Below are 25,101 nucleotides of genomic sequence, written 5' to 3'. Positions count from 1 at the left end.
AGATTCCTTCCCAATTCGTTCAAAGGTGGTTGTTACCGCTCGCAATGTTCGACCCATTATGTCGATGTCGTCGGCGTAGGCGAGTAGCATGTGTTGTTTTGGTTCGGTATTGAAGGGCTCTAAAGGGTCCTTTTCGACTTTAACTGCTGACCTTGTGCCAGTTAAAGTTATCCTGCATAACCGAATTAATTTGGGAGGAATACCAAAGTCATGCTTTGCTTTAAAATTCTCTGAGTGGATTGGGCTGTCGAATGCGAGGTTGTAGTCAACGAAAAGTTGGAAAGTGTCGATGTATTTTTCGTGGACGCTGGATGTGATGGGAAGGATACTAATTCCTCTATAGTTGGCACATATCCTCTTGACTCCTTTTTTTGTGCACGGGACACAGGATGCTGAGGTTCCAATCATTGGGTATGCATTCCTCTAGCCAAATTCTGCTAATCAGCTGGTGCATGCTCCTTACCAGTATCTGACCACCAGTCTTGAATAGTTCGGCTTGTAATCCATCTATCCGTCTGTTCAAGCATTCTTGTGAACAAAGTACAGATTGCATTTATGATCCGATTTAGATGAAATTTGGCACAGCTCACGAACCATATTGAAAATCGGTTCAGATTTAGATATAGCTCCCATATATATTATCGTCCGATTTTATCTAAATGTTGCACCAAACACCCAATATTTGTCCAATTGAAACAACATTTTGCACAGCGTTACTGACTTAAGTCCAGTTTGATGTTCGTGAAGTTTTGTTAAACTCGGTTCAGTTTTAGACATAGCTCCCATATATAGTTTCGTCCGATTTTATATAAATTGTTCACCAAACTTCGAAGGATTGTCCGATTGATACGAAATTTTGCACAGCGTATTGAAGTAAGTCCAAATTGATGTATACGAAGTTTTTTTTGGAAATCGTTTCCGATTTAGATATAGTTCCCATATATAGTCTCGTCCGATATTTGGTAAATAGTGCAATAAACTTCCAATATTTGTCCCATCGATACAAAATTTTGCATAGTTGTCTTTGAAATTTTGTTGAAATTGGTTGAGATTTGGATATAGCTCCCATTTTTGCCCGATTTTATCTAAATGATGCAACAAACACCCACTATTTGTCCGATTAAACAAAAGTTTGCACAGAGTACTGAAATAGGTCCACATTGATGTATGCGAAGTTTTGTGGAAATCAGTTCAGATTTAGATATATTTTCCATATATATTTTCGTCAGATTTTATGTAAATGGTTCTCCGAGGAGCCTACGTCTGTTCCACATACACGTGATCAAATTGTGGTACACAAAGGAATCCGATTGACATGCAAGTTTTCATAGATTTCAGAATGTGTATGGGTTGTTAATTGGTTCAAATATCTATGTAGATCACACATTTAGTTTCACCCGATCATATTCCAATGGTCCCCTGAACATTATATGTCTGTACTATCTACAGGATATTGCATATATCCAAAGTAGTGAAGGGTATCATATAGTTGACCCCATCCGACTTTTGGACCTTACTTTACTGGTTAAATGTTGGGTTTGAAATTTATTTATAACTGTGACCCACATAACATAATATTTGTCTTCTTAACCTGGTTTAGGTAAAATTAATTTTGTCACTACAATTTTGGTCTCTTAAGGCGCTGCCTTAAGAAAATTTCTTGCCCCCAAACTTAAATTAATTTACTCTGCGGGAAATATTTCAACTTTCATTAACAAACTGAAAATTGACTTACCATTGTTTGTAGTTATTACAAAATTCCTGAACTCTATCCTCCAACGAACGATGATGATCTCTTAGCGAGGGAAAATATTCGCCATTTAATTCCCAGCCATCGACAAACTGCAGTTCGTTTGTGTGTGTATATGCGTGTCCAAATAAGAAAACAAATAGAGATTAAATTTTTAATTGAATTTTGACCTTTTAACCTTTAACCCTTTTTGGCTACCTTGAACCAACAACAGCAGCATCATACTTACCGCCATCAGTGCTCCCGTTTCACAATTGACATCGTAATACTTCATCGTTATCTCGACGATTGTATCAGGTTCTCCAATCACATAAAGACCGCAAACCTGCAGGGATTCCTCCAATTGGAGTATGGCAGCCGTATCATCGGTGTTGCCAAATAATGCTGCCGTTGCTGCAGTCGCCGGACGGGGCGGTAGCTTTTTGAATGCATAATCACCTGGTTCTGAGGCAACGTGCATGCAATCTGTGTGAGTGTGTTGTGTTTGATTGGGAAGAGAATTTGATAAGAAATTTTAATTTATTAAAGTTTTAATAATTCACAAAAAGAAAACATCAATTTTTAAATGAAGAAGAATAATTTAAGTAATGAAAAGAAAGTAGTTTTTAAGCCACAATTGTTTTTTGGAATAAATTTTTATTATTCTCTTTATTTATTTTAAGAATATTTCATTTCCATTTAATGACCTGTGACATCCATTTATTTTCTAATAAGAGATTTTGGTTTTATTATAATTAAAGATGGCTATTATTTTACCATATGAAATCTTCTGTGGATAATAATAACAATAAGAAGAAGAATAAGATTATGACTCCTACTGACATGTCAAAATGTCCAATTGTCTCTGGCAGTGACTGGTCAAACACACACACACACACACACTGACACGAATATTTTGAATGCACTCCTTAATGTCACAACATCCAATTAAAACGTAAGAAATAGCTTTGGGCGAATAATTTTGGATGTATGAGTGTGTGTGTGGTCGAGTGTTCGGTCTAAGACACGAAGTACGTACTGCTTTGTCCAGATCATAAACTAGGGGTATTGTGTCTTCGTTGTGGCTTTGACATTCGACACATGTAACTTCAATTGAAATGTCTTTAGGGTATGAACCAGTGAATTTGATTGCTGTAGACGGCACAATGTGGCAAAGTATTTAAATATCAAAGGATTAAAGACAATAGAAATAATTAATTTGAGGGATTTAGAAATGTTATGGCTAAATCACTGAGTATAAAAGTAGTAATGACGATTCCAATGTCCCTAAACATGGCATTATGCTGATAAATTAGTAGAGTCAAGTACTGTTGTAGCGGACATGTAGGTACCAAGCAAATTAGGTCCTTGGCATAACTTGTAAAGGCAATAAGTGACAACTTTTCAGAAGAGACAAAAAAAACCATCAAACTTTCCTTTGAATAAACATTTTTTATATCTTTAAATGCAATTTGTTTTTGTATTGTATGTGCATTTTATTTTCGTAAAGGCAAAATATAAAAAAAAGTATTTGCGGAGATACACACACGTTTTTTGGCACTTAGAGCTTTTTCTGTTGCTTGTTCGTGTTCTCAATGACTTAGGTATTTTTCTTACGACTTGTCTCTCATTACATTTATATTACTGCAATAAATGTGTACTTTTGTTGATTTTTTATATGCTAACATTATTTAGAAGAAAAATATTGTTTTGGAATCATAATTTATTCAATAAATATGAATAAAAACAAGTAAAACGTTGTTAAGTTGGACAGGGCCGAACTTTTTATGCACAGTCAAATTTTTAAAATCGATGGGGACTTCCATATGGGTGTTATGCCATGGTAAATAACTACCAAGAGAAAATACATTATCAAAAATACAGGGTATTGGAAATTCTGTCTAAGACCTTGTACGTACCGAAATCCTCAAATTATCAAATGTTGTCTCTACGGTTTTGTGGGGTCTATACCAAATCGCGGACAGATATAGATCATTTTTGTAGGAAGATTGGACAACCAATGAAAATCCAAAATATCAAATTAGAACATATTCGATTGAAAAACTTACCAAAAATACCGAAAAATGGGTGTCCAAAACTTGGACCAATATTGATAATTTTTTGGTGGTGAGATTTTGTACCCAATTAGAGTCCCAATTATAAAATTACGGCCTATTAGTTTGAAAAACGTGCCTAAACCTACCACAATTTCGAATATTGGGGATAACCCTAAAAAGTAGACCAATTTTTTTTGGAAAATGTGCCACCCCATATGTACCAAAAATTCCAAACTACAGACAATTCGACTGAAAATTATGTCCAAAATCCCCAATATAAAAAGTGGACTTAGAGCCTTAACATGATGTTAAGATGTATCTAAATTTAAATTTCTAGAAAAATTGAAAAATTGCAAAGTTAAATTCGACGAATGTGTCCCTACCCGGTTACATTTGTCACACCATAGGCATCGCCTGGTGCTTATCATTGTTATCAGTCTGGTTAGAATTCATATCCACCAAATGTTCTGTTCTGTTTTAATATGCGACTCAAGGTTTGACGTTTAAGGTTATATAAATATAACCTTAAAATATAACCTTAAATATAACCTTAAACCTATATTTTCTAGCGGTGGACGTTGACCTCTCAAGGCCACACACCATCAGAATACAGTGACAAAAGTATACAATTGTTTATATAATAAAACCAGTAAGGAATAATCAAAGGTCGGACGGATATATGATACCCTTCACCACTTTGGGTACATACAAGAGATGATAATATGATAATAACACCCTACACAACTGTGTTGTCAGGGTATTATAGCTTTGTGTTGCCCTAAAAGTTTGTAACGCCGCGAAATATTGGTCCTAGACCTACCTTTAAGTATATCGGTTAATATTATAAAAATCGGTTAATATTTAGGGGGTGAAATGGACCAAAAACTTTATTTTTGTCTGATTTTCTGGCCGCTCAAGTGGCCGCAATTATGGCCCAAACATTGCGAATTTTTACAAGGAGAAGGGGATCGGACCAAAGAAAAATCGTGCCTGTTTTGATGAAGATCGGTCAATATTTAGCGGGTCAAATGGACCCTGTCTTTTGTGTGAAAAATGACAAAATTTTTCTTCTATAGCGTATATATTGATAATATATCGAACAGGAGTAGTTGACCTTTAAATCGGTACCACTTATATTGTCGTATGTACCCGGATGTGGGAGTTACACATAAATATTTACAGGTGGTTACGTATTCATATATTATTTAGTAACCCATTACCACACTAGAGGGCGGAAATATAGAGCTGATCGCTTTGAAGTTTTTCATGAGGATCCAGGTATGGTCAAGGACAATTTTTGGTGATGATCAGATAATAGTTTTGCGGTAAAGTGGACCGAAAACTTAATTTTTTGTGTAATTTTGAGTCGATCTATAGGCCACAATTGATAACGTGAAGATACGCAATTATCTTCCCACATTGATTATTTGTTTATTTCGCGCGCACACACACACAGTCGAAGGAAGAGAGACGATTTCCTTTTTCTCGTTTATTAAATAATTCGGAATATTTTGTTTATGGCTATCGGATTTCATTTTGAACCTTCAACGATTGATAAATACCAGTTGACTTTTGTCCAATACAGCTTAATATTAAATTGCAAAATATTTTATGTATTTAATTTCAGATCTGGACGGTAATGCTGTCTCCGTATGTCGTCGTTTGGGGTAAGTGAAAAATGTAATCATAAAGCCTATTTTTATACATTTATCTATTTATGGAACACCGAGAAGCCAAACACATTGCATCATGAATGTTAATAGAAAAAAATAATGTGGGTTTTATTTGATGACCATACGTTAGGACGAAATATTTTTAGTGGTGGGTTGGTGAGGTGTCTTAAAGCCAAAATTAATATGAAAGAAAACTATATTATTTTTGCAACAATTTGCCAAACAAAATGTATACTAATTGCCATTAAAATCTATTGGCTTATTTTATATTTTATGAAATATTGTTATAGTTGTTACGCACTTAAGTTAACATAGCCCCCAAGTACAACGATGATTAATTGTGCCATTGAAGTCATAAAAATGCCAATAAATGTTTACTATGAACAAGGAAATATTTATAAAGTGGTCGTAAAATATTGAAATTGGTATTGGGGGTTAGGAGTGCTCATGTGTTCTTAGCTACCACCCATCAGTAGCAAATTAATTGATAGTCGAATTATTTTTTATAACTGATTTTATTCATAGTTAGTTGGCAGAAAATATTTTTGAAGGATGTATTAATTATTGATTTTTATAAAAATGTACTCTTTTTGAAGGTCAGATGTTTCAAAAAAAATAAAAAATAAAAATAAAATTGTCGGGAGAGAACAATTTTTTTCGGGATGAAGGATTTTGGCGAGTATATGGACAAATTCGGCATACGTCAAATTTTTATACCTTCCGCCATAGTATTATCAACCCTATTATAAATTAATCAACCCTATAAAGTATATTCTTGATCAGCGTAAAATTCTATGACATTTGGCCCGGCCGAACTTAACGCTTTTTGCACTTGTTATATTGCAGGTTATTTTTGATCTGACATGTATTCAGTCAAATCGAATGAGAAATGCTTCCCCATTTCGAGTCTGTGGATCTTTCAATCCTTATTTCCTCAAAGGCAATAATCGAAATTCGGTCATTTCAATTTAACTTTTTAACTTTTATTTGATTCATGCTCAGAAAACCTTATATGAATATACAATGTTGGCAACCTGCAACTTTTCTTGAAAGTGAAGTTGTAGTATTTACTAAAAATTCTATGGAGATTTAGATATAGCTCCCATATATATTTTCGTCCGATTTTAGGTAAATGGTGCACCAAAGTCCCTGAAAATCATTAGATGTGCACGAATTTTGGCATAGCATACTAAATTAAGTCGACAATGATGTGTGCTATGGGTTCAGATTTAGATATAGCTCCCATATATAGTTCCGCCCGATTTTAGGTAAATGGCGCCCCAAAGCCCCTGAAAATCATTAGATTTGCACGAATTTTGGCATAGTGTACTAAATTAAGTCGCCAATGATGTGGCATAGCGTACTAAATTAAGTCGACAATAATGTGTGCTAAATTTCGGGATTTCGGTTAAATTTCGTGAAAATAGGTTCATATATATTTTCGTCCGATTTTATGTAATTGGTGCACCAAGTCTCCACATATTCTTCGATTTGCACGAAATTTGGATTTATAAGTAAATGAAGAATGCAAAATGTGGCCGAATGCACAAAACATACTGAAATAAGTGTAACCTAACATATGACAAGTTTCGATGAAATTGGTTTAGATTTCGATATTTGGCTTTAAATTTATTTACATAATTTTGTCCCATTGCACTATAGGTAATTTGGACAGTTTTTGGGCAAAAAGTCATTTTTTCAATTTTGGAAAATAAAATCTTTTTTGATGTCATTAAAAAGAAAACATGTCAAATTTTATGAATCTGTAAGATTTTTTGCGTAAAAGTGTCTTAAAAGCGGTGAAAATCGTTGCCAAACTCTAAACTTTGAAAATAAAATTAAAGAAATAAAAAAATTTAATAAATCAAGTCGTATTTTAAACCGTTTAAAACCGCTAAATTCAAAGCATAAACATAAAAATTAAACATGGAGAGTATTAACGGTGGTGTGCGCTATTTATTTAATACATAATATTTGTTAATACGTTTGTGTAGCGATTCAAAATTTACATATTTGACTATAATAAAAGAAATTTTTCTATTTTTTACACATAAGTCATTTTAGATAGACTTTTACTAAAATGTTTAAATTTGTCTGATCTTTTGACAACTGAAATATGTAAATGAAAGCCTTCTAAATTGATTCCAATAGGTCTCAAATTGCGATTTTTTGCGTTTTTCAAGATATACCAGTTTTTTGTAGGGAACTTCAGGATAAAAAAATAATATTTTCAATATTTGGTTTGATGAAAGAAATAAAAGTAAGGAAATATATTGTTGTTCACAACGTCCCCGCAAGTAAAATTGCCAATAACAACAATATGGACGAAAAATACGTCAAATTAAAATAGGAAATTAGGTTATTTTGCATGCATTTGTCAAGATGCACCGAATGACATAAGAAGATAGAACTTTTCCGCGAAAAAACGAATACGCACGAATTTTGATTACAAAACAAATAACGTGACTCTTAATCCGCGAATAAGTTGTCGAAGGAAAGATTATGAGAAAAAAATCTAAATAGTGGAGAACAGAAAATGGCGGGGTTGAGTTCCCCCTTAGAATATAAACCATCAAACATTTACTTTTTTACTTTTTTCAGGATTGATTAAAAATAAAAAAGTGGCATATAAAAAAAATTTGTTCAGTATATCCAGTGTTTACTATAATCGTGTTCGACTGTAGTAAGCATGGTTTTATCTCACTTTTACATATTAATGTCCTTAAGGAGTATTAGTGGGTACTGTATTAATAGTTATTAATGCATTCTGCAAAAACATACGACATTGTAATAATTATTCCTTTAAAAATTTAATCGCGGGGTCGAAATTTTATTAAATTACTACTCTAATCGTTTTCAATCGTTTGTTGTGTATAAAACAACTAATGAAAATATCTGAAAAGTATTAGCTTTGTTCGTTATATGTGTAGTTGCTTATAACCGTTGTTCGTTATATCCGGTTTTTACTGTAGAAATCTGCGTTTTCTCTTTCTTGTACATATACATCATTTAACAAGTCAAAAAATCGTTTAAAACCGCTGTTATTAATTTTTTCCTAAAAACAGGACAAATTACCTATAGTGCATTGTAAGAAGCAATTCTATATCTGACCAAAATTAAGTATAGGTTGCAGAATGACATGTTTAATTTCATGGTAATGGTCCTTCCAAAATGCGACGTCTGTTAGGATTCCATCTGTTAAATATACCCAAAGTGGTGAAGGGTATCATATATAGTCCTTACTGGTTTTCCATTGCGTCAGCACACCTACGAGACATTGAATCAATAAAATACTCAATTTGATCCTTGGGTATACTACTCCTTGTATACCCAACCTTAGGAAGGGACATAACGGTTGTTTTTGAAACTCATTTGATTTTGCTGTTCATGTTATTCCAAACTTTTTTCTATAGGGTGAAGATCTGATGATTGTGTTGGCCATTGAAGAACTCTGACTTTTGACGGCCGCTGAAACACCCAAACAAACGGTATATTTTCCTCAGCGTTTTCCAACACATTTGTAATACTTTCCGATCCATTACTTCATAAATCTCGTAAATATATCGAACTCCATAAAAATAAAAACAGCCAATAATTAAACAGCTCTCTTGATAGTTTCCGGGCATGTAGGTCTGCTACCATAGCTCGTCCTCGCTCTGTTCTGGGAGTTATATCCAACGATAACCGTCTCACAAATTCCGTTGATGAGTATTTTTTTACTGGCTGAGATGAGTATTTTTTTACTGACTGCTGAACTGTCACAACTGATATAGTTGCATTAAATCATGTTATAATTCAAGAAGTAAAAAATCCAACCAAACAAATGTTATTGGAATAAAATCCATTTAAAAACCAGTGCGCGGAGCAGTATAGTCGGACGGGGCCGACCATACGATACCCTACACAACTACTACAATACTCAATCATTCTGCAGATTTTTATTCCGAACCTGGGTAATATTTCGTGATAGTTGCACCCTCTTGCCCGATTAGAGGTCAATAGCACCACTTCCATACACTGACATATAATTGGTATCAATTTAAAGGCCAACCACTCTTCTTGGGTATAATATCAACTTCTCGGCTCTATTACCTTCAGGAGTCAATATATACGCTATAGAATACAAATTTTGTAATTTTTCAGTCAGGGTCAATTTGACCCGCTAAATATTGACCTATCCTTATCAAAACAGGCATGCTTATTCTTTGGCCCAATCCCCTTCTCCATGTAAAAATTCGAAATGCTTGGGCCATACGTTGTAGTTCGAATATTCGCTGCAGGTTCGATGTGAAAATTTTAGATCAAAATAATGTTATAGGGAAAAAATCATATTTTGTAAAGTTGTAGACTCGAAAATCGGGATGGACCTATGGTTCCTTCACCGAAGTTGCTTAGAAATGTCCATATAATCATCCTAGAGGCTGGATTTAATCGACAAAAAATTAGGGCCGCCCTAGTGTACATAGATATAAGGTTTTCTGAGCAAGAATGGGGTACAAGTGGATAAGGATGATGAAGACATACTAATGTCGATTTCTTGTCTTTGTGGGCCTTATCTCAAATCTTATGAGCGACATGATTCTATAATATTTAAATGTGAAGAAATCTCATCTCTCAAAAAAGACGCACAAGATAAATTTAATACAGTTTTTCGTTATATCCAAGGTAAGGTAAAACAGAATAAATATATATTAGCAGAATAAAATTGCCACCAATTCGGGTAAAAAACGGCCCCATGATGCCCAAGTACCGAATAATAGCCGGTACCTTATAAATATCGTATCGTATTCAAATATTGATTACTTGGAGTAGAAACATTTTGATAATTTTAATTTAACATACAAATTGCAGCCAATTCGATTGAATAACGTGTCCAAACTTCCAAAAATACCGATATCATAATATGGGACCTATTATAAAAAGTGCACCAATATGGATTTTTTTAGAAAAATTTGCTACCCAATTTGTATTTAAAATACAAAATTTCAGACAATTCGGTTGAAAACGAATTGAAAATACCTAAATTTTGGAAACGCCGTTCTATGTGGGCTGTCCTATAAAGTGGACCAAAATGGATAATTTTTTGGTAAGAATATGTTTTTCCCTATTGCAAATACCAAATTGCAGCTAATTTGGTAGAAGTAGGGTCTGTTATATGAGGGCTGTCGTAAAAAATGTTAACAATATTGAACATTTCCAGTAGGAAGCTGTGATACCCAGTCAAAATATCAAATTACAGCAAATTCGGTTCAAACAAATTTAAAAAATCCATAACGTAACCTGGACCTATGTATTCCATTTTCAATACCAAACATCTTAAGAGTAATCCATGTGCAAAATCTATATCTATATAAAATATTGCAAGTTCTATCGTAATTTCAACATACAGACGAACAAACAGGCATAATTCGACATTGAATTTTATTCGGATCAAACATTTATGGTGTCTATGGTGAATATTTCGAGGTGTTATAAATGGAATGGAAAACATAATATGTACACTCTACGTTATGGTGGGGGCTGTAAAAATAACCTGCGATAGCTATGGTCTAAAGATGTTTCTTCATTTATAGTAGACTTAACAAAAAAAATCATCACTCACTCCACCACTCAAAAACTTGTCCTGTGCCAAATTTGTGCTTCTGGATTATTTTAGAAACAAAAGAAATGTTCAACTTCTAAAATATTTTAGCACAGTGTTATCAGCCAGTCATTATCACTCAATGACGATGTGCATATGTAAGTGACGAATTTGTCCTTAATACTTCTCAATACACTCACCAAGGACAATTCTTTTCACAGAAAGGAAAATTTTTTCATCACCTAAAAAGCTGTTGCTTTGGGTAATTAAAATTAATCGCTTTAACCTTCTTGGGCTATGTACACAATATTAACGGCGGATGTAAATTTAGGCAAAATTAAGTTAAAATTTACATTGCATAGACTATTGCTCATTAATATTTAATTGGATGCAAAATATGGACATTGAAAACTTTTAATCTCAACAAAGACTCTTTCATTATTCTTTAAAACTTTAGGAGATTATGAAAAACACAAAAAACGTAATGATGGATATAAAAGATTTTTTGTTAGCTGTGTGTAAATAATTTACATCGTAATAAAGACGACGAATTTTGTGCGAACAATGTTGATACTAAAACCTTACCTGTAATCGTATGAAGTTCATATGGACTGGGATTTGGTGGATATAAATCGAATGTTCGCTTAATAACACTGGGCCATGCCTGCAAATGAAAAGAAAAAAATATAGTTTTTTTTATTAAAAATTCAGGGAAGAAATGTTTCCTAATAATAAAATAATATATTTTTATAATACATATCATTCTCAATATATTGACATTGTGTTCAAGTGTTAAAGATTCATAGAAATAACATACATATTTCAATTGTTAGGCAAATATCTGAATACCAACATATTTACATTCCACTCCTGCTGTCCTCATCATAATAACCATAGAAAAGATTTAATCTTTTGTCAATATTGTCAATATCTCTACGATTCACTCAATTTATTATCAAATATTTGCCAAAAAATATATTTTTTTCTATTATTTGAATATCATTAAATCCATAATGTATGTATGTGGCATAGAAACACACAAAACACACTCGCACTTGATTACCATGAAAACAGATTAAGGATATCACTCCCTTTGACGAATAGTGCTGGTAATTGAGGAAGGCTATCGTTTTTCATTATATTATTGGATATTACATATATGTATGTAAATATGGTTATTGTTCGGTATGTCATTGTTTGTTATTTGGTTTATTATTAGATATCCTTACGAGATGTGTTACTTAGCAGGAAGTATAGTTTTAATAGAAAGGAATAATGATGTAATAAACATTGTTCGCAATGGTCATGGAATAATATATATAGAAATTGATAAATACTATTCGGAATTAGAGTTTAACTTTCAGAATATTTTTTTTATCACTGTAATAAATCCATTGTTGATACGAAGAGGTGACAATTAGTATGGGCCTCTGTTACTCAACAACATGGAAAATTATACCAAAGGATTAAGGTGAACGGGCTCTTAGAAAGTTGGCCAAAGGTCCACTTTTTTTGTGGAAAAATTATGTACGTAAATAAACAGATTTGTCGAGTTTGGAGTGAAGACCGGACAGAGGAAAGCTACTAATGCGTTCAACTTTGTTCAACCCCAAGAGTTTGTAAAGCCGCGAAATATTGGTCAAAGACCCACCTTCAAGTATGCCGATCGTTATATATCGACTAGCTGAGATCTAGACATGTGTACGTCCTTCTGTCCATTATAATTTGTAAACACTATACAGACGACAGTTATGAACCAGTCTTCACGAAATTGCATGTAAGATGGGTTCTGGCCAATGAAGACCCCTATTATTTTGGGTTAATATTCACTCCTGAAGGACATAGACCCAAGAAGATGATAGTATATCCAAAAGGAGCGGGTGAACTTAAAATTGATACCAATTATTTTGTCGTATGTACTCGAATGTGGGAGTGACACTTAAATATTTGGGCAATATTGCCAACTTTTTAACATAGCTAAAGCGGAGGTTCACCCCTTTATAACTCGGGATTTACTTAAGTATATGAAAAAAAGTGAATAGTTTTGGGGTTAATTAATCTGCCGTTGAAAACTGTTCATGATATTGACCTCCAAACTTTATTTTGGTGGAAACTGAGTCTACTTTAATGTAAAAAAATGTGTAAAAACAGGTTGAGGCGAACAAATTTTTAATGTTCTCTGTCGATTTGTGATTAAGCCACTCATTTCACGGTCTTCGTGTCAATCTAAAACTAGAAGCCAACAAAATGGGGACTACGCCCCTTAAGTATCATTTTTCGAAATTTTAACTGCATCTACCTTTAAATGATGCTGACATTTTGAAGCTCGATTTTGACTGTTTTTGAATTTTACTTCTAGTTTTAATGCGCAAACAGGAATTTCTAAAACTTGATTATAAGATTATTGTAGTTGCGAATCTGAGTAATTTGATATATACTTTGTGTATGTAGTATGCACAGCTTCAGAGCAATACTCAACCAAAGGTGAGAATTGTGTGCGATCAGATTTCTAATAAACCTATTTTTCGGGCCAAATTTTTAGATTTTTTACGTTTCGGATGATATAAAATCTTCTTCGTGAAAGTCCATCGACTAGAACGGCGGGAACTGACCTTCCAAAAACACGGATATGGCGGATTATTTTGCGTTTTCTGTGGATAATTTCCTACTTTTGCGAAAAGAGAGCATTAAAATCTTCAGCCGAAAGATGGATGTACCAAATTTATCTCATAAATAGTGTGAGCTGGGTCATCCATGATGCCATATGGAGTTTTCGGAAATTATTCGCGTTTTACGAGTTTTTAGGTACTTCAATGCAACATGTAGTACATCTTAGCCGTTAAATGAAATTTCACAAAATATATATGGATTGGAAGATAAACTTCAGTACTTCCTGGAAACCGCATGCAGATCAAATGATTTTGAGAATTGATATAATCCGCAAGGCGTATACATATACACAAAAAGTGATTATTTTTATATATGTCAACTTTTCGGCGAAATTCGGGTAAAATAGCAGAATAACCCAAACATTTTTTCTGAGATTTCTTGTATAAAATTATAAATATGATGGCATTATTTTTTCGAACCAAAAACAAATATTTTTCCTCAATATATTGTTTTGTTGTCGCTGTAAGTTACAAACCGCTACACGGACTTGTGTGATTTTGATATCATTTGATTCAACATGGTGTTTAGATTATGTAGATAATTTTAAATTAACTTTCAGGCTGATACATGTCATTAATATAATGAAAATATTGACGTAATCTCCTATATTTTTAATATTTTTCTCATATTTCGCGAAGATGTGCGATTTATTATAATATTTGTTATTTGAATTTTGCCATTTAAGGGAACCCCCCCCCCCATTCTCGATTTGAATTTTTTAAGATTTTCAATGGGCTGGTAAATCAAATCTCCAATGCTTGTTAAGGTTTGTAACTTTGCACATATATAATTGAAGATTTAAAAAAGAATAATTTACAAAAAATGTTTGTTATTGTTTTGTTGTTGTTTTTTGTAATTAAAGAAAAGTCCTTATTTTTGATGGCGGGCATGATAACTCCTCACTGGAACATCGGAATCCGAAAATTCCAACGGTGTTAGAAAGAGTACATGTCTGGCTCTCGTATGAACTAGGATTATTGACTTCGCTCTAAAATTAACAAAATGGTGGACCTTTGAAAAAATATTTTTGGAAAATCGCCGATTTTTGACCAAAAACCAAATTAAAAAATAAGGAAGGTCTTCACCGATTGGCTTTATCCTAGTTCATACGAGAGCTATACACTCCCAGAGAAACGATGCAAAATTTGGAACCGATTGGATTATTAGTTTTTGAGTTATCGTGCCCGCCATTCGCAAAAAAATGTTTAGAGAAAAACGCGTTTAAAGTTTGAGAAACCCTTTAGCCGTCACTTGATCGGATATATCTTCAACAGTTCTTGAGATTTTCACTTGAAATTTTGTAGAGACATTCTTTAATCAGTGTAGATTCGAATTATATCAACAAAAATTTTGACCCCGAGAATGGGGGGGGGGGTCCCCTTAAGGGCGCTGATCGCTTTGAAATTTTCCATGAGGTTCCAGTTATGATTAAGGACAATGCCAATCATTTTCGGTGAAGATCATATAATAAATTTGGGGTGAAGTGCACCGAAAACTTCAACATCACAACACAACCCACGGTGAAGGGAATCTGGACAAGTAAATAGAAGGGCTGTACTGAATATTAACAATATTCGGAAAATATGTCAGTGTAAGGAGTTGTTGTTGTAGCGTGCAAATATCACGAAATATTGCCAAGTTTCGGAAAAAACATCCACAGAAAGATAGAGTTCTGTGGTGGTCGTGTATGATAACCTATGGTCGGCCCCGTCCGACTATATTGCTCCGCTCACTGGTTTTCCTCTCAGCTTTAGAGCGTACGCAAAACTCTCAGCCTTAGAGCGTACGCAAAAATGTGCCTTATCTTTGCACAAAATCAGTTTCAGACAATTTTTAGTCAATTTACAAATGTCCGTCCGTCTGTCTTACTCACTCTCCAAGGAAGAAAGCTTGCACATGGTAATTTTCTTCTAAACTTAGTTTAAGTTCGAAAATGCGGAATATCGGTCCAATAATTCCGGTACTTCCCTCACAAAGGATCAACATTTGAAATTCTTATAAATTCAATATTCGGCTAATGATATGTCCAATTTGATATCAACTTTGCATAACCTAATATTTTTACCATGCCTGTATAATATTGGAAGATGGGACTTATCGGTCCATTACTCCTAGTACTTATGTCACAAAGGGTCATCATTTTGACAACATGTAAATCTTATATGTGCATACGGAATATTTAATTTCATTCAAATCATTGCAATACATTTACTTTACATAGATCAATCTGTCAACATTTAGAAATTTTGTTAATCCCTTGATATTGGATTAAAAAAATGTCTAAATGTAATTATTGTTTGATTTCTATGGTCACCTAAATCCAATCCAATCTCCATTAATCCATTATTCGGTATTTTGGGCATGTGTCTCGACAGAATTGGTTCACGTCAAATAGGTTACTTCATTAAATCAAGATTTTGCTATTTTCTTCAACGCTCTGGTAGACTACCACAAGTTTTGTTAGTATTTTCTAACTAAAATTTCTTATAATCGTGATAAATCCACAATTATTTTCAAAATATGTTAATGTTTCATTAATATCAAAACGAAGTTCTTTCTTCGTCTTGTGCTCATTTACAATCCGCCATTCACATATACAAACCGTCTCTCCCCTCACTTGGTGGTTGTCACCATTACAGTGTTGGCAAAAATGTTGGTGCAGGCAGAATCTGCAGTTTTGCGAGAATACACGTAAATATACACGTAAACATTTGCGCAATTGAAATTTAATGTGATGTGTATTTTCCAGTGTATTTGGAGATCGTTCGACAAGACATGAAACTATTTCATTGGAAAATGATATAGAGCTGATAATAGAAGTAGCTTATACTCATGACTTACCCCTGCCAAATGACAAGGACCACTTTATAGGAGTTGTGGTTGAATATATTGGCGATAAATACGGCTATCGTTCACATTATACTCTAACATGAGAACCAGCTGACGACGAACTTGACAATAGTTTCTCTTTTTTAGGGTGTTACGACATCAGCCAAAATCAGAATAATTTAGCTTATTGCAAAAGACTTGTTTATTTTGCGTTGATTTTAAAAGGTTGTCAATAGGTAATAAAAAACCAGTAAGGAATGCACAAAAGTCGGACGGGCCGACTATATGATACCCTTCACCAATTTGGGTATATTTAAGAAATGATCGTATGTAGAATATCCTGTAGACCATTTCAGAGATTTTCGAAAGAATCCAATTGTAGAAAATATACTTCGAATTTCTTGAAACTTCGAAGTTGTAGTTAAACTTAAATTTAAAATGTTAGAGAAATGTATATGCACAAGAGAATGGCCTGCGCTTAATTATAATTATGTGACATGTCAGACGCGCCGTCAGATCCTTGATATTGTGTTTATTATGATGGTCGATAGCAATGGAAACATTCTTTGACTTTTTTTAGATATCTTATCGAAAAATCTAATATATATTGATAGCTGAACCCTTCTTTTAATATATCGAAACTTGTTTGCCCACAATATGTTTCATTCTTTCCGCAACATCCTTTATTTGAAAATAAGATACAGACTTTAACTATATGTTTACGTTGTGCATAAATTCGTCTCTATCGGACAAAACCTTAGGTTTTTGGTACACCATTTAAATGAAGTCGAATGAAAATACACTTGGAAGCTATATCTAAAACTGAACTGATTTCAATCCATAGGCTCCTTTGTGCACCATTTTCATAAAATCGGACGGAAATATATGTGGAAGCTATATCTAAATCTAAACCGATTTCAAAAAACCTTAACACAAAACATTCTAGACTAAATTCCATAATCGCTGCCAAATTTTGTGTAAATGGAGCAAACGTAGACTCTTCAGTGCATCATTTATATAATATCGGACGAAAGTATAAAACGGATGTATTTAAATCTGAACCGTTTCTAACCAAACATAATACACATCACTATAACCTCAATCTGGACCCAATTCAGCACGCTGTGCAAAATTTTGTCTCAATCGAACAACCCTTGGGAGTTTGGTACACCATTTAAATTAAATCGGATGAAACTATATATGAGAGCTATATATAAATATTAACCGATTTCAACAAAACTTCACATACGCCTATCTGTTCTTACATTAGGACGCTTTGCGAAATTTTGTCTCAATCGGAAAAACATTAGCAGACGGAATTATATATGGGAGATATATCTAAATCTGAACCGATTTTCACGAAACATAGCACACATCATTCTAGACTCAATTCAGTATGCTGTGCCAAATTTCATGCAAATCGATAAATATATAGGGACATTGGTGCACCATTTACATTAAATCGGACGGAAATATATATGGGAGATTTATCTAAATCTGAACCTAGTTTCACGAAACTTAACACAAAACATTGTACTCTTAATTCAGTACGCTGTGCCAAATTTCGTGGGAATCGAAAGTTATTTAGGGACTTTTGTGCACCATTTACCTTAAAACGGACTAAAATATATATGGGAGCTATATCTAAATCTGAACCGATTTTTTTCCAATTTCAATAGGGTTCGTCCTTGGGCCAAATGAATGAGCTGTGCCAAATTTCATCCAATTCAAATAATAAAATCGACCTGTACATTGTTTACAATTTAACATGGACAGACAGTCGGACGGACGGAAATTCATAAATCGACTTAGAAAGTGATTCTATGCATATTCTCAAAAGGAACCAAGTGTCTATCTCGTTTCATTTTGTCTGTTACAAACATATGCACAAAGACATAATACCCTGTACCACAGTGTGGTGAAGAGTATAAATAGCATCAAACATGATTTTAACAAAAATCAATCATTTGCATCAAAATAGCACAACTAAATAAACCCAACTAAATTCACAAAACTCACACCGAAAATGTGTGAACATCTATATCGTAATATATTCTAATCGAAACGGGTTTTCTGCTAGACTTCTGAAATCAGATATTCCAAGTAGTTTTAATCAAACAAAAATGTATATAAATAGATCAGTTTAGTCATTTTGCTAATCAGTTCCATTGTATTAACAAAAAAAAATCAAAATCATGAATCCAACATTCAATCTGAAGGTAAAAATATTAATAATTAAAAAAAATCGTATTATAATCTTCATTTTTTTAGATATTTGTCGCCAGTACAGTGTTGGCATTAATTTTGTTGCAGGCAGAATCTGCAGTTTTGCGAGAATACAGGTAAATATAAATGTAACATTTGCGTAATTGAAATTTAATGTTAATGTTATGTGTACTTTCCAGAGTACATGGAGATCGTTCGACAAGAAAAGAAACTATTTCATTGGAAAATGATATAGAGCTAATAATAAAAGGATACTATGAACATCGTTTACCTCTGCCAAATGACAAGGACCACGTTATAAGAGTTATGGTCAAATATGTTGGAGATAAAGATGGATATCGTGCACATTATAATCTAACACGAGGTGAACCGCGGGATTTTTTACCTCGTCGGGAATTTTTACCTCCAATAGTACTTAAATCACTTACGATAAATCCGAACTCAGATGAACCCAATGCAGCCTTGAGTGGATTAGACGATAAATAATAAATAAAATGAAAAAAGTACAATGTATATGAGTCAGTTTTGCTGTAATTACCAATATTTTCAATATTCCAACTCAAATTACATAGCAATTGTTAGGGGAACATTTTTCCTACAACCCTTCTGGTTCTGGTCTTCTATAGAAAGTAAACAGTATTCTTTCAATAGAATGTCAATGGTAATTGAATGCCAATTGTTAAAAATGGCAAAAAAAAGGGTAACAACAAAGGAATATAGAAGATTTATTGTCAGTATTAATCTCGCAAAACAATGGGGAATTATCAAACTTCAAATTTTGAAAAACTGAAATATCCCTGTGTCATTTAACCAATTTTAAACCAGGAGTGTTCCACTTTTTTGTGAACGAAAAATTAACTTCGCAAAATGGCATATGCGAAGTTTTTTTTGTGTTGTTTTTTTTTTGCTCCGTAACAATAGCAATGGTTTCCCGATGAAGTGTAGTGAAAGGGTTGACTGTTGTTATATGAGTTTTAATGTCACCTCCCACCGGCAGGGGAATGAACAATTCCTTTTTATTTTCGGTTTGTAGTGAAGTTAACACATTATATTCATATGCTTGAGGAATATCGGCATAAAACTTTATACGGTATTTCCTTTATGTAGACAGACAGCCACATACACATCATCCGTTCCAGTAACTGAAGACTGGAGAACACAGTGCAAGAAAAAAATGAATGATACAGGAATTGTTAAAAATGGGGTTATCGATCCACACCATAGTACCTTCCCTGCAAATAGTCAACATTTTCATTAATGTGTAAATCTGATCGCAAGCGAATGGAGCGTCCGTTCTTATCCAAATATTGCTCTCATAATATTTTGTAAGTTTCATATGAAGCGAATGGAGTATCCGATTTTAGATATTTATTGATCATTGTAATATTTTTACCAAGCAACGGCTCTGATGGGCTTTAACATGGCAAAACCCAGCCATGGTGTGGTCCCTCTTTCATCTTTCAATTGTGGACACTGACCTCCCCGCTGTGTCACCTTAGGTAGCCAGTTCACCCATAAGAACTATAAACAAAAATGGTCGATCGAACAACGAGAAATCATATCGATAATGTTGAAATGTTGAGGGAAGGCATTCATCCAGTATTTTAGACGTTCGATCGATCCGAATAACCTTGTCTGCTATCTTGTAGTTCGCACTCGTCTTAATGTAGCAGCAAAGGTGCGATCTAATGTAACACGGAAACTCGACGTCGAAAACTGCAAACACAACAGGTAACAGAAGCCTACTCCGCTCAACTTACCCACCTGCTTGACGAAAGCACTCCTTGTCCCGATATAGAATCACATTGGCAAAAGCAACACTTCGGTACCAAAGACCACCACCAAGAAACCAGTGGTGCGATCAGGAGTGTCGTAATGATATGAGAAATGTAGTGTATAGGGTAACACTGCAAACAGCAGCAATTCACATTGCGAGAACGAATTATCGGCAGAAAAGAATAGAGGAAAAACGTATTTTCAGAAAAATTAAGAAAGAACAAGAAAAATGAGAGAGTGAGCAGAATGAAGTCCGAAAATTTTACCAACGAATAAAACACCAAACCGAAGGCTTTGATGGAGGCACATCCTCCTGTAAAGATGAAGATGGAAACCTGGTGACAGATACAGATAGCGTGAGGATCTGTAAGGAGTTGTTCCTCTTGCTAACAAACTCCATCGTCTCTCCACTTACTTGATTGTGGATAATTTAGCAATTCATTGCTTATTTTAGACAATGCATTGCTATTCTAAAATTCGCATATGTATTTTCCAAATTATTTCGATATAAATATGGATATATAATATGTCAAGCAAATGTAGATACGTTGTGACTTTCGTTGTAAGGTTTAATTTCTTTTTCGTTTTGGATTGTTATGATAGAAAAGGAAAACAATAAATGAAAAATAAGTAAAAAATGAACTTTTTATACCCTCCGCCATGATGTTGACATTCAAAATATCTTAAATTAATGGATGGTACATGGTCATTTTTAGATAGGACCATGTACCATCAAAGAATCTGGTATCAAATAGTGGCGGCGAAGAAGATACGCCAGAACTAATAAGAGATGACGGTATAGATTGTATACCACCTAGCCAAGATGAGGCCAGAATAGGAATTAATCGGCTGAAGAATAATAAAGCAGCAGGTGCCGATGGCTAGAGGAATGCATGCCAAATGATTGGAACCTCAGCATCCTGTGTTCCGTGCACAAAAAATGAGACAAGACGATATGTGCCAACTATAAGGAATAGGAGGAATAAGTCTCCTTCCACGTATAAAGTGCTATCCAGGGTATTGAATGAACGACTGAAGCCAATTGAACCATATCAATGCGGCGTCAGGCCTGGCAAATCCACCATTGACTAGATTTTCACTCTGCGCCAAGTTTTTGAAAAGACTAACGAAAAACACATTGACATATTCCACATTGTTTCGACCTTAATACCATATTCGACAGCCCTATCCGTTCAGATATGTTTACAGCCAAGTCTGCATTTGGCATTCCTGAAAAATTAAAGTTAAAGTCGCAAAAGGTCCTCTCGGAGCCCTTTAATACCGAACGAGGATTCAGACAGTGTGGCAGTTTGTGGTGTGATTCTTTTAACATCCGGCTGGAAGACGTAATACGAGAGGCAGAGGAGAGGTGAACAGAAATGACAATCTGTACACCATACAGCACACGTTAGTCGCCTACGCCGATGACATAATGGGTCGAACATTGCGAGCGGTAACAGCCAACCTTGCCAGCGGTGACAGTCACCTTTGACGCTGATACTACCCGTGCTGCTGTATGGGTCAGAAGCATGTGTGCTTACGCAGGCTATGAGGCTTATGAGGCTGAGGCAGCTCTTGAAGTGTTTGAGAGAAAATTTCTCCGAAAGATCTATGGGTCGATCTGCGTCGACGGTGATTATCGCCGTCGAATGAACCAAGAGCTGCAGGGACAATGTTGGCAAGGCCATGTTGTGAGAATGAATGAGGATGCCCCTACTCAACAGGCATATAAAAGCGAGCCAACTGATGGTTCTCGTAGATGGGGACGGCCACGAATTCAATGGAAAGATCAAGTGGCAGACAACAACTCGGAACATGGTTTTTCAAATTGGATGAGATGCGCACAAGACCGAAGTGCCTGGAAAAACCGCTTCAGTCTGGAAGTGCTACTTTATGTGCTACTTTTATGGTAAAATTTTGCGAGTTATCTTAAATTTAGCCGACAGTAAAGATTTTGTTACACAGCCTACTTTTTTTTATCATAGTCACATCCCTGTATTGTCACTGCCTTTACACAATGTCGTCTTCACATTTTCACAAAGAAAATATTTCTTACTTTTAACCTCTGATTTAAATCAAAACAAGTTTGAGTGGTGGCCGGTCCTCTTGACTACCACCTAAAGACAAATGGTCAAGATGAATTTAAAAATTGTTTTTGTCTTTGGTATACACCCATAGATGCCTTCGTCCGTCCAGCCAACCCTTAATGAAAACAAAACAACATCAACTTATGAATAATTAAGAACTTCATTAAGTAACAGAAAATCAAGACGAAAGGAAAATAAGAAATGAAAAGGAATTGCCTTTTGAGGATACAAGAAAAGAAAACAATGTTAGAAAGAAAGAGTTTAAATGACTTATTGTTAAAGGTGGTGGCCCAGAATAAAAACAAAAAACAAATGCGACACTGTTTCTATGGTGAGAAATACCTTTCTTTTTTGGTTTTCTATTTAAAAGTTGTGCTGATATTTGGACAAATATATATTACTTTGAAAGGAAGGTATTTCTTGTTTGTTGCTCCCATGGGCATCATTGTCAAAGGTGGGACACGATGTAATTGCAAAATAATTCTATGACGTCGTTATATATTTCATTAAATGTTTTAAAAACAAAATGCCAAAAATAAATTTAGATAACAATTCATCCAGGATGTTTACAATTTGTAAGGCTATCGGTTGTTTTTGACATCTGTAAATAAAAGTTAACCCATTCATTAAACCAGAGCACTTCCTACACAACGAATTTATAATTAGATCTATCGCATAATAATCTTTACAAACCTAAATTATTGTCACGTTTTGAGGATATATTTAAAAATGTTTTTGTAACTAAAGCAGACCATTTTTTGTAATCATTACAACGAAATCCATTCCTAATTGTTTGTACATGGATATATTTTTGTGGACAATTTCTTTTGAAAAAAAATCCTTTATAAACATTCCGTCAGTATTCGTTAAATTAGTAGGATTCTTGAGAATTTTGAGACATAAAACATAATTCGCTTTGACCAAGACATGTGTAGGTTTCCTACATGAGGTGTTGTTTCGGAGTACCCGGTATTTCGGCAGGTGTCATTCTGACATTTAACAAGTGAATATAAATTCATTTCATTGAAATTCATTTTTCTTTGAAGAGCAAAATAGCACCTCTTATTGGAATACCATGTCTTAAAATAATAAATCGAATGGAGATTCTTTTTATTAATAGGTTCATTATATTAAATTGCCTAAATCTACATACATATTAAAGTCAAATATAAAGAACACTACCCGCGATGGATTTATTATATCAGTCGCAAAATTGTAATTTCATTTCTTGAACTGTTGTCACGTGTTCTAAGTCACGTTACAAATCAAACATCCTATTTGTTAAATGGTTACAAAGAACTATATCCTTAATTGTTTGAAAGGGTTGATAAATATGTCCATTCATTGTCGGTGATGCATGAAGTCGGAGTGCCTTTGTATTGAGACAAGAGTTCCTTAAAAATATTTCCGGTTTTGTTAAAGTCAGCTTATTCCATAGAATTTATTATGGACAAATGGATACTAAAGAAAATCTAACACATTGTATCCTATATTAAATATAAATTTTTGTATTAAAATATATCGGCAGTATAACCAAACCAGTGAGCGGAGCAATATAGTCGGTCGGGGCCGACCATACGATACCCTACACAACTACCACGGCTCTAACATTCTGTGGATTTTTATTCCGAGCCATGGCAAATATTTCGTGATAGTTGCACCCTCTTGTCCGATTAGATGTCAACGGTTGAAGTTCCAGGAGATTATATTAAAAAAAGAGAATATTTTTGAAAAACTAACTATTCTCTTTTATTGATAGGATTCTGCCTACATCACAGTGCGAGTTTCGGAAGGGTTTCGAGGATTGGAGGCTGAATTCTTTGAAGGGCACAAAATAACTATTTATGAATAAATAAAAACTAATTTGTGATCACACCACTCCTCTTTTTTGATTAGGACTCTAATATTTCCTTAAAAATATTATTGACCATAGCAGGTTCGTACGACATTAAAATAAATTTATCACTGAATGATATCCCATTTTCCATTAATAAATTCATTTATTCTATTACTAACATATGCCCGCAACTTCGTTGGTGAATGTGGGAATTGTGTAAAAACCAATACCGACAAAGACCGCATTTCCAAAAGTACCTATATTTCTCAACTCTATACCCCTAAACTAAATTCGGTATCATTTATTGTCCTTTGTACGCTTGTATTATTTATTTCGAAAAAAAAATCCACATTTCGAACATAGGTTCACCCAAATCCAAATTTGTTTGTTACCCAATGTCAGTCAAATTGTACCAAATTTAGTGCCAATCAAACACCCTTACAGTGATCCCAACTCAAAATGTCAATATTCCAGATCTATCGGTTTACTTAACTCCAAATTTGGTACAATTTAGTACACATTAGTACGAATTTCTTGAAACGTTCTACATAGCCCAATCCTACACACTAACAGTGATCATATCTTCAAATTTCAAGATTGCACCTCTATCGCTTCAACCAAATCAAAATTTCCAAA

General features: G+C 34.1%; 1 protein-coding gene across 1 annotated transcript in view; it reads right to left on the bottom strand.

Moving 5' to 3' along the window:
- Positions 1 to 25,101, bottom strand: part of LOC133329870 (corticotropin-releasing factor-binding protein) — an 89,712-nt gene that overhangs the window by 3,392 nt on the left and 61,219 nt on the right. Inside the window, exons 2-4 of the mRNA XM_061538330.1 lie at positions 11,626 to 11,704; positions 1,980 to 2,215; positions 1,736 to 1,842 (exon numbers count right to left, since the gene is read on the bottom strand). Coding sequence (XP_061394314.1) covers positions 1,736 to 1,842; positions 1,980 to 2,215; positions 11,626 to 11,704 — 422 coding nt within the window. The remainder of the gene's footprint in view (positions 1 to 1,735; positions 1,843 to 1,979; positions 2,216 to 11,625; positions 11,705 to 25,101) is intronic.

Source organism: Musca vetustissima, unplaced genomic scaffold (assembly GCF_032173495.1).
Source record: "Musca vetustissima isolate MV318-11 ecotype Yass unplaced genomic scaffold, APGP_CSIRO_Mvet_v1 utg5835, whole genome shotgun sequence".
NCBI lineage: Eukaryota > Metazoa > Arthropoda > Insecta > Diptera > Muscidae > Musca > Musca vetustissima.
This window is presented reverse-complemented; position numbering and strand designations above follow the sequence as displayed.